The 13,382-nt window shown below is 41.4% G+C and overlaps 1 protein-coding gene across 14 annotated transcripts in view; it reads left to right on the forward strand.

The window, feature by feature from the left end:
• DGKZ (diacylglycerol kinase zeta) overlaps positions 1 to 13,382 on the forward strand; it is a 142,123-nt gene that overhangs the window by 96,940 nt on the left and 31,801 nt on the right. For all 14 annotated transcript variants that reach the window (XR_013543225.1, XR_013543228.1, XR_002301044.3 and 11 more), the window contains 9 exons: positions 857 to 925; positions 3,689 to 3,760; positions 6,223 to 6,339; positions 6,433 to 6,504; positions 8,734 to 8,829; positions 8,962 to 9,044; positions 11,244 to 11,304; positions 11,973 to 12,086; positions 12,711 to 12,851. Coding sequence is in view for 11 of the 14 variants with exons in the window: in XM_020798737.3 (XP_020654396.3) it covers positions 857 to 925; positions 3,689 to 3,760; positions 6,223 to 6,339; positions 6,433 to 6,504; positions 8,734 to 8,829; positions 8,962 to 9,044; positions 11,244 to 11,304; positions 11,973 to 12,086; positions 12,711 to 12,851 (825 nt within the window). In the remaining 3 variants the exon portion in view is untranslated. The remainder of the gene's footprint in view (positions 1 to 856; positions 926 to 3,688; positions 3,761 to 6,222; positions 6,340 to 6,432; positions 6,505 to 8,733; positions 8,830 to 8,961; positions 9,045 to 11,243; positions 11,305 to 11,972; positions 12,087 to 12,710; positions 12,852 to 13,382) is intronic.

Below are 13,382 nucleotides of genomic sequence, written 5' to 3' on the forward strand. Positions count from 1 at the left end.
ATCAGCAGCTGAATTATTTTACTGATATTTAAAACACTTCAGAAGAGATGCATCAAAATTGCAGCTGAAATAAAAGGTCTTAATTAATTTCTGGGAGAGGAAGAAAAAGCTGGTTAAATGGCCTTTTTCGGTCAAAAAGGCCATTTCTCTCTTTTTGGAGAAAGCCAAAGAGAGGCAGGGTGTGTAGTACTGAAAGAGTCTTGCTTCTCTTTTCTATCAAATACTCTTTGCAAGAGAAGTCTTGCATAATTTTTGGCATAATTTTCCAAAGATCCTACTTTTGTTCACATGACTTAGCGTTTAAATTGCACTAACTTTGAAAGTGACCAAATAATTTCTTTAAAAACCAGTAAACAGGAAGTATCCGTACAGGGATTTTTGAACTTATTTTGTTTTCATTATTGAGTGCTGGGGGTGAGGGGTGAGGGCTAAGGAGTCCTTTCAGTGCCTCTAGAGTGAAAACTGACATATTCCAATTTCTGCCAATTTAAAAAAAGCAATCCTCTTTTTTTTTTTTCCAAACTTGGTTGCTCTGGGTGGCATTGAAGGGCCACAGAAATGTCTCTAGGAAACCACTTCTTGTCCAGTCCTGTCATAGGTAGTGTTTTAAATGAAATTGAGTCAGGTCTTAAAAGGCAAACCTTTTTTTATTGAATGGTGGCTCTGGGTTTGAGCATCTCTCTTTCTTTTGAATCATATTTGTCTTTGAGACTACCTTCCATATGTGGGGTCCTAAAGCTGAAAACAAGGACTGAGCTGGAGGCTACATCCTAGAAGTATGCACATGGTCTTCCTTCCTCTTCTTCCTTTTTCTTTTCCTAAACATTTTCATATATTTCCATATATTTCTCTCTAGCCTACTGTTGTGCGGCATCATTGGGTACATCGGAGACGTCAGGAAGGGAAATGCCGACAGTGTGGAAAGGTGAGAGGGTATTCTGCTATAGGTTTTTTTAATTACAAAATGACATTCTTTGCTTGAAGACTCAATGGGCTAGGGGCAGCCATTGTCAAATATGGCTGCCTTGGGGGCCTTGGCACATTTGAAGGGGGCCACAGACTGGAAACAATTCTTCAAACACCACCTTATAATATTTAGTATGTGATTTACACAATCCTGGTTCATCTTATATTTCTTTCATATTGTGTTTATGGCCTTGGTAAAAAAAACAGCTGAAAATGACTGCTCTAGGGTGTGGAAAGACTCAGGCGATCAAGAACTTCAGTGTTATTTTAGGATTCTAAAGTGCTAAACTGTTGGCAGATATATTGAAGAAAACTGTGCTCAGAATAAGCCACATCATCTTCTCAAGGTGCTGCAAAACAAGAAAGAGAAAATATCCAGTAGCCCTTAAAACCACTATTACTCTCAAAAAAGTGGTGTGGGTTAACAAATCACATTTTCTAGTTACTTTTAAAGGGAATTGTAAGATATTTTGAGCAGAATGTTTCAAGGGGCTTTTTTGAAAGCTTTGAAGGATCTTCCTTTGATATGGGATAATTCATCCCTTGTGGCAGTGGCAGATTAGACACAGGAGACTCTTGCGCTGCGTTCAAACATCCAACATTTATTTCAGGAACCTCAGGGAAACGATGTATGTCAACTTTAATATTTAACTTTAACGTTTAACAGAACACAATGGGGTAATAACGGGATTTTTGTGAACTAGAAAGGGGTTCTCGGGGGTGTGGTTCCAAAATCTTCCTACACCTTCTGTCTCTAAGTCCAGTTTTGGTGATAATGGCAACAAAGACAATTGTTTTTCTTGAGGGTCTCAGGTGTGTGTGGGCTCATCTCCTGGGTATGGAATTTGCCAGGTTCATGGGCTATATCTCTTGCTGACCCAGGTCTGTTTATCCATATCCTCCTTTCCTCCTTCCCTCTCTCTATGTTAGCCCTCTCTTCTCTGATCTTTCTTCCTCACTCTCAAGTCTCTTTCTCTCCCCAGTGTGACGGCTTTTTGGGTACCTTCTCCACCTCTTTTCAGCCTCTTCCCATAGCACCATCAATCTCTCCATTTGTGGATCCATGGTTTCTCAACCCAGGGCCATTCCCTTCCCGGGGGGGCAGGATCTTTTTCCTTCAGCACTGGTTTCTGGCTGCCTCCCTGCTTCTCTCTCTCCCTCTCCCTCCCTCCTTTTTCTACCTCCCTTCCTTTTCTAGGGGGTCTCCTGTCTCTCACTTCTTTCTTCAGTTTCCATCTCCTTCACCTCATTCTGGATCCCCTTTTCCCTGAAGATGGACGGCGCTCGGGTGGCCATGTTCTCAGATCCAACTCTGGGCTCATAGGAGCCAATTATCTTCTCTACCCTGAGGGTTCTCAACCCTGAAACAAGTGGCAAAAAATAATGGAACAAGTTTAAAATGACAAAAAAAAAATTACTGGGGGTGAGTGAGATATGATAGCAATGTGTTAGATAACAAATAGCTTCTATGAAATGTTTGTTTCCATGCGTGTTTGTTTAGAAGAGGTAGCTGTGTTAGTCTGTATTTGCCCATCAGGCAAAAACAAAAGAAGAAGAAAATAAAGAAGAAGAAAAACTTTTTGGCATCCTGAGGACTAAAGCAATGTGCACAACATTTTTATCTTCTTTATTTTCTATTTTTATCTTATTTCAAGGCCTGGATCACTTTCAGAAAAGTTCCCTCATTATTTCATTGGGGGGTGGAGAGGGGAGACAGCCACAGCTTTGGTTGAGATAAAGACCCACCCCTTCATTGTGCCAGCAAGAAAGTATGTTCCTCTGGGAAATGTATTACTGGATGTCGCAAAACACTTTTCTTGTTGCTAATGAGTCCAAGGTGATGAGGAGCTCAAAGGCTTTAGTCTAGCCAGAAGACCCTGCCATACTCTTGCCAGTAGGTGGAAGTACAGAGGGTGGAAGTACAGTGGCCACTTCACTTTGGAACTCCCTCCCACCAGAGGTACACCTGGCCCCATCCCTCCTGGGTTTTAGGAGCCAACTGAAGCCCCAGTTGTTTTCCCAAGCCTTTCAATAGTTTGCCCTTAAACCAGCCTGTTATTAATTTTCACTCTTGCTTTATTGTTGTGTTGTTGTTGTTTATGACTTTGTGTTTTTCTGTTAGCTGCCCAGAGTGATAGCTTGCTGTTAGCTAGGATATATAATATATAAATTTATTTATTTATTTATTTATTTATTTATTTATTTATTTATTTATTTATTTATTGGATGGATGAATGAATGAATGAATGAATGAATGAATGAATGAATGAATGAATGAATGAATGAATGAATGAATGAATGAATGAATGAATGAATGAAATCCTTCCTGTGTAGTTAGTTTGCATTTTGGAAGCAGTAGGAGAGAATTCATTTAGACCATATCTACCACCAGCTGTTTGCACTATTGTGGGAGGCTGTGGATCCATATCCTCTTCTTCCCTGCCACATCTATAACATGCTTCTTTCCTACATTCTGTGAGATTGTGTTCCTATCCTTATGGAAGGACCTACTATGGAAACCTCCACAAATGGTTGGGAGCAAAGCAGACAGGAGGGAGGGGAGATCTGCCCTAATGACCTCAGACTTCTGAGGGGCATTTTTGATCAGTCCTGTATCTGGGACCATAGAATTATAGCCTTCATTCTACAGACCTTCTCAGTGCAATGAAAAAAAAAACACAAGAGGTAACATAGTTTCCTTTTTCTTCCTCTTTCTCTGCAGGGTTTCCAACAGAAATTTGCCTTTCACAGCAAGGAGATTGTAGCCATCAGCTGTTCCTGGTGTAAGCAAGCAGTGAGTGCAACATGTGCCTGTTTAATAAGTTGCCCTCCTCTTTTCTAGATGTGCCCTTCTGCCTGCCTTCCCTGGAGTATAGGAGAGTTACTGAATGAAGTTTTTTTGCCACTGCTATTCTTTATTATTAGCATTTGTATCGTGATTTTTCTGTGTGCAGAAATGCTTTTTAATGTCATGTAATTCATTCTGACAAATAGGCCCAAATTCTCATTTTGCAAATGAATAATTAAGGCTGGGAGATACCTATTTCTTCAGGTTCGTCCACCATGCAGGCAATAGAGAACTGAGGCTGTTTCTCAAACACAGCCATCCTGCACTGTTATTTTTCCTTCCAGCGTATATTCCCAGAAGTGTTTCTTGCTGATCGTATTGTGCAAGAGTGAAGCCTCTGAATTTATTTACACATTGGAGGGAATGAGAGAGAGAGAGAGAGAGAGATTGTGGTACCTTACTACTTTACAACTAACAAATTTGTTTCAGTGTCAGCTTTCATAAATCAAAGTCCCCTTCTTCAGACTAAATTCGCCTCTGTATTTATGTATATTCCTGTGGTAGTGAGAGTAATGACCTGGGAAGGATACAGAAAATTACACTAAATGACAGTGCTTTGTTAACATAAGAATTGGATTATAAAGCCGTTAATTACTTGCAGGCCTTAGCCAGAGGAACAAATTGTAAATTGGGTGGATTTGGCTGTTGCAGAAGTGGAAAGAGTTGTTCCTGGAGAAAAGGTCAAAGTCTGTCAAGGGAGACAATTATTTTATACCCATAAGGGTATTACAGAAAGCTTGGGTTTTAATATATATGTAGTGTGCTAACAAGCCTGATCCCTATTTAAATCCTTAGAGGTGCACTGGAGCTGGCTTATGGAGCCAGTTTTCATTGTCTGTCTTTTGCGTCTCTTAGTAATTCCATTCTTCTACAATAACTATTTTGAGATCCATAATAGGGTGTCTTGGGAGGCTGGTGTGATCTGAAACTGATTGCTCTCTTCACATTCCTAATGTCAGATTTTTATCCATCCACTCTTTTGCACCTGTTTATTCTGTGTAGAATGCAAAGGGGCATTAGTGGCAGAAAATGGTATAAATCATATTAGAGGATGAAAAAATGTTGTGGCTGACAACTGTTAGGAAACTTGATGATGCAACCAGTGTAAATAATGGGAGCACATCTGTTATCTAGGTTTGTGACAGAATCTTGTTCCTGTCTCCCACCTTCATTTTGTGTTGCCTGTTCTATGTCAGTAGTTGTTTAAGGTTGGTGTGTGTGTGTGTGTGTGTGTATTAGTGTGGGCCAGTAGAGGGAACTCTATGGGTCATTATTGATACATCTCCATAGTCTCAGCTGAAAGTTGTAGATTTCTAAATAAATAAAGCTAATAATAATATTAGTAGTGGTGCTCTGTTATTCTCTCTGTTGGGTCTGCCTTGTAGCAGGCTGTCCCTGGGTACCAGTCTGGCTTTTTCACCATGTTAAATGGATGTTGTAATTTAAGAGATGCTTATTCCACCTCCATGGTGAGTCTCTGCCCTATGGTTCTAAGCGAATCTGATTATATCGGAGAGCTTGACCATAGACAACAGATTGGGGGGGGGGTGTTCTGGGTGCATGTAAGTATTTGTAGTGGTTAGTGGGTTTCCAATGCTAATGTACTGCTGATAATCTCCTTGTGAAGTTGCAGTGTGGCTCTAGGAAGTACTGTATACTTGTTGTGTGTGGTGATCTAGGCTTCATTTGATGGAAAAGTGAAAGTTATTGAAGTCCTGATGCAATTTCTCCAGCAGTTCCTTACTGGAGGTCCAGATGATGAAGATATCATTGATGTATTTCAGGAAGAGGAGAGGTTTCTGAGTATGTCTAGGAACTGAGGATATGGCATTCTGGGTCAGCGATTAATATATTTCCAGACTGGAGTGCCATACCTGTGTCCATGGCTGTGCCACAGTGAAATAAATCTGTCGGTCTCTAAGACGCTACAATATTTTGCTTCTTCCTGTTTTTTTGCTAGCATGTTGAGGCAATTTCTTTGGAAATTACTCTGAATGCATAAGGGACCATAAGTGGTGGAGGCTATTTTTAATGCTTCCTTATGCTGAAAGATACCAGAGCAGGCAAAAATGTTTTACTTGCCTATCTCAGCCTGCTCCTGCTTATCCTTTTTCTTAAATTTAGCATGCTTTAAAATGTAGAATTTTACTGTGAGTTACCTCCAAGGATCTGTAAGCAGCATGTCCAGTGGCTGAAGGAATTCTGAGAGTTCGAATCCGTTAAAAAAACCTTTTTCTAAAACGTAGCATTTTAAGTGGCATTGTTCATTCTAACAACTTAGTGGGCTATCACCACACTCACATATATAGACCAGGTCAACCTTTTAAAAAAGGCTTAGGAAAGTCTGTGGTTGTCCTTGACTGTACTGTGAAAACTGAGTAATTCTGTTCTTTTTTTTCCCCATTCAGTATCACAGTAAAGTTTCGTGCTTCATGCTGCAGCACATTGAGGAGCCCTGTTCGCTAGGGGCACATGCAGCTGTTGTTATCCCTCCCACCTGGATTCTACGTGTCCGGCATCCCCAAGTACATTTTCTCTCAAGTTTTTTTTCCTCTCATTTTAAATCTGGTTTCTAAATCATTTAATTTAATTCTCTTCTCCTGTCTCTCCAACCATAGAACCCACTAAAATCAAGTAAGAAGAAAAAGAGGACATCGTTCAAGCGGAAATCTAGCAAGAAAGGGCTTGAGGTAAGATATTATAGTTACATTAGAAGAGGGTTGAGAAGTGGAAGAATGTAAGGTATAATGCAAAGTATTGGTAGAGAAAGAGCATTCTTGGCAAAAAAAATTAAAAGAATAAAAAAATGCTTTTTGGTTGTTGTGGGTTTTTTGGGCTCTTTGGCCGTGTTCTGAAGGTTGTTCTTCCTAATGTTTCGCCAGTCTCTGTGGCCGGCATCTTCAGAGGACAGCACTATGAGTGCTGTCCTCTGAAGATGCCGGCCACAGAGACTGGCAAAATGTTAGGAAGAACAACCTTCAGAACACGGCCAAAGAGCCTGAAAAACCTACAACAACCATTAGATCCCGGCCGTGAAAGCCTTCGCAAATACATTAATGCTTTTTATTTTCCACTATTTCACTTGTGACTAGTACTAATGTGCTAGAGAAAGTGGAAGAGAGAGGTTCATTTTTTTTTCATATGTGTTGCATTCATTGTCACCAGTTTGCTCAGTAAACTGAAAAGAAAAATACAGATTTTACAGCTATAACTGATCAAAAACGGCTTGTGGGCAAATGTGTTCCATATAGATGGATGAGTAAACTAACTAACCGAAGTTCTATTAGTTTACTCATCCATCTCTCCTTCTGAAATCCAGAAGAGACACCAGATAAGCTGCTGAGGAAGAAGGTGTATCTTCCATGCCTAACGTAAAAGTGCAGCTTCTCAAACAGACTCCATTTTGTCTTAACCAAGAAAATACACATACCAGCTTCTGAACAAGCCAACTTGCATAACCAAATGACATCCTGGTTGCCCTACTCCTCAGAATAACTCATACCAAACATATGTTTAAAATTAGAAAATTGGCCACAACTTTATTGTTTACATCTGTATCAATTTGGCATAGCATCGGGGCCAGGTCATACTCCACATCCGCTGATGTAACTTCTGATTGGTGACCACTACCTCAGCTAGGTAGACCTGTTGGAATAATAATATCTGGGGGTATCTCCTGGCTGCTTGGCCACTTGGTGTGGCCCCCTGTCACTTGGGGCAAGCACCAGTCTGGATAGCCTCCAAACCAGGCCCCACCCCCAAGGTCCCTTAAGGGGATCCCCTCATTAGAAGCTAAGAATCTGCTGGCTACAGCTCAACCGGACAACTGCCAGGAGCCTGGTTTGCTGGTCCATTCAGTTCCTTCTTAGTCACAGAGCAACTGCTCTCTGTTGATCACTAGTAGTATATAATTTTGTTACATGATTATCAGCTCTCGGTTTACAAAAGGGTTCTGAATATGAACTTTGCTTAGGCGCAGAATTAGCTCCTGCCTGTTTGCATAGAAGTAGCGTTAGTGAACTAATGGCCATGTGATGAAATCATGTACAGTACTGATAGTTATGAAGAACGGGTCATTTCTTTTAAGGATGTTTTTGAACCTAAAGTGTGCTGCTTACTTCGTCTTGATACAACACATTCATTAAGTGTGGAGCAGTTCCAATAGAACACTTTGGATAAAGTATTTTTGTTGGGGGGGTTGTTTGTTTGTTTGTTTTTTGCGGCTTTGCTTAGGAGGTAGAAGCATGGTTTGTAGCAGTCCAAATGGAGATTGCTTACTTTTCTAGGCTGACAGGGATGGCAGCCCAAAGGAGAAGCTGAGAACAGTTTGATACTTTCTGAATGGAACTGAGGTTACTATCAGACGGGGAAATAGCTCACATTTTGGACCACTTGTGACACAGTCTGGTGTGAGCTGTTTCATTGCGATCACACGATGGATGGGCAATAGTGATCCGATCCTGATCTATGTCCAGGCTGAGCCTTTTTGGTCCAGCAGCAGGGCTACTCTTATTGGGGGGGGGGGCTGGAGCCCTCAGAGGGAGGTTGCTCCCAGCAAAGTAACCTTTCCAGTGTGATCAGATATGATCGTTTCTCACCATCTGATCACACCCTTACACATCAGAATGGATATGGCCATACTTCCCATTATGTTTGTTCCTGTTTCTGCAGAGGTTCTTAAGAAAACAACATAAAACTGCAGCATCTGCTAAAAGGACTATTCACCTACTGTTTATATTACCCAGTGGGAACAAATTTTGCCTATTAATTCATGCACATTTGTCCAATTTTGCACCACAGATTTCAGAAGATAATATGAGATTTAGTGGTTTGTAGTATGAAAGCTCCTACAAAATGTGTAAATGAGTGAGCCAAACTTCATTTTTTTTTTCATGGGTCTTACGCTGTATCTCTTACAGGAAGGGCGATGGAAACCCTTTGTAATCAAGCCCATTCCAGCACCACTTATGAAGCCATTATTGGTGTTTGTGAACCCCAAAAGTGGTGGAAATCAGGTAGGCTTAATCTTCTAATATTCCAGAATTTTGGTTGCAAACATATGCTACCCTGTTCATCTTTTAGCCTTAGTTCTTCTGCAGCTCGTTTCCAATTTTCTTGGCTCCTTTCTTTCTCCTCTGTGCCTTTAGGGAACAAAGATAATCCAATCATTTATGTGGTACCTCAACCCTCGACAAGTATTTGACCTAAGCCAAGGAGGCCCCAAAGAGGCGTGAGTAACAGTTTGGGGAAAACCTAGTCCTTTGAATGCCTCCTTTCCAGGAGAGGAGTGAAATTCCTGGGAAAGTGCCCATATAATCTGTCTTTATTTATTTACTGCATTGGCACTTTACTTACTTCCAAAAAGGGATGGGGTGGCACTTTAAACTCAGAAAAGTGAAGAGTCTTGGGAGCAGCTGATGCGCAGAGCTAGCTCTTACATTGGCCCCAGTGGGGTGGTTGCTTTATGTGGGCAGGGTCCCTAGCAGTTTGGAGAGCTGCTGATACTGTGCATAGCTTTCCAGAGTGACTGCTTCCTCAACCTTTTAACTCCAAGGGCTCCTCAGAGCCAAGCCTTGTGGGAGGAGTGACTAGGAAAATCACACAGGTGAGTTTTGTAGTCACTCCTTAGAAGGTGGCGGTGCTCACCACCCTTAGGGCCACATACCAAGAGAGCAGTGCGCCCTTCCTGGTAAATCCAGTCTCTCACAGTTTATGTCCATCACCTGCATCTCTCTCCTTTGGTGGTGGTGGTGGTGGTGAAGAGGATGCTATTAATGCATCCTCCCTCCCCACAACTTTTAGGTGTGTGTGTGTGTGTGTGTGTGTGTGTGTGTGTGTGTGTGTGTGTGTGTGTGTGTGTGTGTGTGTGTGTGTGTGTGTGTGTGTGTGTGTGTGTGTGTTTTGCAACAAACCTAGCTGGCAGGTGCTGCAGTTGCCATATCTGCCCTGTTTTCTGGCAGGTGGTCAATAGGACCACTGCACCATGTTTCAAGCCGGACAGAGATACAGGACAGCCAACTAGGGCAGATATGGCCACTGGCTACCCCTTCCTCTCCTGTGGTTTGTATTCCAATGCACTGGTACAATCAGGGATGATACTTTGATGATACTTTGATGATGATACTCCTGCCTTAGGTGGCAGGAGATCTTTCATTGCTCTTGGTGAAGTTATGCCATTTCGGAAGCTAAATGGATATGCATCTGGATGCAACATTGCAAGATCTGTTGGCTTCCAGGTGCTGTTAGGCTACAGTTTCCATCAGCATTGGCCCTTCGCCATGCTTGCTGAGACTGATAAGAGTTGGAGTTCAACAAAATCTAAAAGTCAAACCAGTTCATAATTCTGCTAATCTTTAGCTCTTCAAGGTGGGTATTTTCGACCAGTGCCCCTCAAAACTGCCTGACATACTGCGAAGTATAATTTGTCAAAAATCATTGGTCTAAAGAAAAGAAGAGGACTAAACAACACTAGGAGATGGATTAAGATAAAAGAGAATGCTTTATCGCAAGTGGACCATGCAAGCTTTATATGGCAACTTAAGTTTCTCAGATTTATTACAAAGCTCTAGCATAGGAGTGGGTGACTTCAGTGGGTCCTAAGAGCCATTTTTCAGATTTGCTGGTACTCTGAAGGCCACACTTCCAAGGGGCTGGACCTAAAGGGGAGAGGTGTAGCCCTGACATTGATATTTCATATTTAAATCTTTTAAAAGAAATTTAAACCTAAGAGTTTCTGTAAATTTTGCTACAATAAAAAAGAGGGAGTGGTTAAACTGGAAAAGCCCTCTTACATCTTTTAGTGGTTAATGATAAGAATTTTTAAAATATTTTCATAGTTTTTGGAGGTGCTGGGGGCCCAAAACATGACAAAGTTTGTTTGTTACACTTCTATACCGCCCATCCGGCCAAAGGCCACACTGCCGTTCAGGGTCACAAGGGGATATTTTGAGCAAAGTGTATTTTTCCCTCTTTTAAAAAAAATTGGAAGTGCTGCAGGATCCCAGGTGTTCTGGGGCTGTGAGGTGCCATATGTACCACAGTGGGTCTTGGGTGCCACATATGTTCCATGGTTCACATATTGCCTGCAGGCCGGAGGTTGGCCAACCTTGCTTTAGCATAACCTTTAGATGCAGTTGTACTCGTGCTACAGATAGTAGTACTTCAGCTCTCCTAAACTGGCCTTCTGCTTCTTGTAGAAAGAAAGACACAGTAATTTTGAGCTTAGATACTGGATCTGATACCTAGATCTAAGTAATGTAGTCCAAGTCACAAAGAGTCCTTTGTGATTTTAGCTTACTCCTGTGTCCACCAGAATGAAGGCATACCACACACAGAGAGACACACACGCACCCAGGACTATGATTAAGATTCACATGGCTTATTCCCCTTTTCCCATCTTCACCGGCACTCTTTCTGGGTTTTTGTGCAGGTTAGAAATGTATCGTAAAGTGCATAATTTACGGATTCTGGCATGTGGGGGTGATGGTACGGTAAGTGACTGTTGATCTGTTTAGCACTTGATGAACTATAGAAAGATGAAGCTGTGCACTCACAGCAGAACCCGGACCTGGGTTCTTTCAGAGGGCAGATAGTTTCATAACTGTGACTCATATGAAAAGTATGGGCCGACCAAATTCTGGAACACAGCTATAATTAGTAAAGATGATATGTCCCAGTTCCCAGTGTTCACTCTTCAGCTAAAATGCTAGCTGCGGTAAATCACAGAACAGCGCTAGTCTAGATCAGTCCAAAGGTCTGTTTAGTCCTGGATTTTCTTTCAAAACTAAACAATCAGATGCCTATAAGAAACCCGTAGCAGACCATGAATGAAGTAGCAGCCTCCTGCTTGTCTTCTCTAGAAAGTGTTACTGAAAGCTATACTGCCTTTTAACACCCATCACACCTTGATATCTTTATCCTCCATGGACATAACTTCCCTTTTAAAGCTGTACAGGATGGAAGCAATCAGTAGATCTTATGCCAGCAAGAGCTATTGATCACTTAACTGTGTTTAACTTGGCTGTATGAAGTATTTCCTTTTAACTTTCCTGAATTTCATACTTCTTATCTGCACTGAATAACCCTGGGTTGCAATAGTACAAGAGGGGTTGGGAGGAGACCTTGTCTTCATTCATATTTATTCATATTCATCTGATAGGTGGGGTGGATCCTCTCTGTCTTGGACCAGTTACGCCTGCAGCCTCCACCTCCTGTGGCCATCCTTCCTTTGGGGACAGGAAATGACCTGGCAAGGACGCTGAACTGGGGTGGGGTAAGAATCTTCCAGTTCAGTGAGCCATTCAGTACTTAATATTTTTAAATGAGTCTGTTTTGAGAGCCAGCTAAAGATTTTTATTCTTCTCTGTCTCAGTTTTTCATAAAGAGCATTGGCTTTAAGACTGGTTATGGGAGGCAGATAGCTTTGATTGCCTTGATGCTGGGATCTTGATAGAGAAAGTATGTCCCTGATGGTTCTTCTGCAGGACCTCTCACCTGCATTTGGTACCATTGACCATGGTATCTTTCTGGATCATCTGTTTGGGACAGAACTTGGAGACAGTTTTGCATTGGTTCTAAGCCTTCCTGGATAAGTTCAAAAGGCTGCACTGGGGGCTTCCTGCATAACATACTTTCCTTTGGCCTGTGGAGTCTCTCAGAGCCCAGTTTTCTCTCGATACATGAAACCACCAGCCCAAAGTTTGAGGGCTTTGTGCAACCAATAGTTTTTTCAGTTAGAGGTCCTTTGATCTTATTAAATACTTAAATGCATAGCTATTATTTCTTTCTTGCTTTTAGTAGAATTAGTTTTAAAAAATCATTTCGTAAGCTTCCTTGATTCTGCACATAAAGGCAGAGTATAAATGAAATAAATAAATGAAAATATCTCAACTCATAGGGTTATACAGATGAGCCCTTGTCAAAGATTCTGTCACATGTAGAAGAGGGGGAGATTGTGCAGCTTGACCGCTGGAATCTGCAAGTAGAGCCGAACATTGATGGAAACCCTGATGAGAAGGATGAGGCAGCAACAGAAAAGGTAAGACCTGTACCACTGTAACTCTAAACCCAGTGTTAATATCCTGCACTTTTACTTCAGCTGCTGCTCTCAAATACAGTGGGCTGAGCATATTTCTCTATTCCTTCTCTCACACTGAGTCTCATATAGGTTTGCCAGGTGCCCGCTCTCCCAGTTTTTAAGAAGTTACTTAAAACAGAATTGTTAAAGTGCCTTTTATTAAAGTGTGTCATTTAATGTCCAACTGTGGTTTAAATTTGTTTACTTATGTCAGATTCACCGAATCATTTTATTTTCTCATTTATTGTTTGATTATGTTTATAGTTGTTATTGTATTATTTGTAATTTTTTATGAATTGGTTGTTAACAATTCAGAGACTGTGTACCACACTGTTGGATTGTATATAAAGTAAACAAACAGACAAATAAGAACAAATTAGTGTGAATGTAAAAAAAGAATCAATATGTGTTATGGTGGGGGCGGGAGAAACCAACAGCCACCAGTTTGAAGCCTGTTCCCTTGCTACTAGCCTTTATAGCTATGGGTCTGTT

This window comes from Pogona vitticeps, chromosome 1 (assembly GCF_051106095.1).
Source record: "Pogona vitticeps strain Pit_001003342236 chromosome 1, PviZW2.1, whole genome shotgun sequence".
Lineage (NCBI taxonomy): Eukaryota > Metazoa > Chordata > Lepidosauria > Squamata > Agamidae > Pogona > Pogona vitticeps.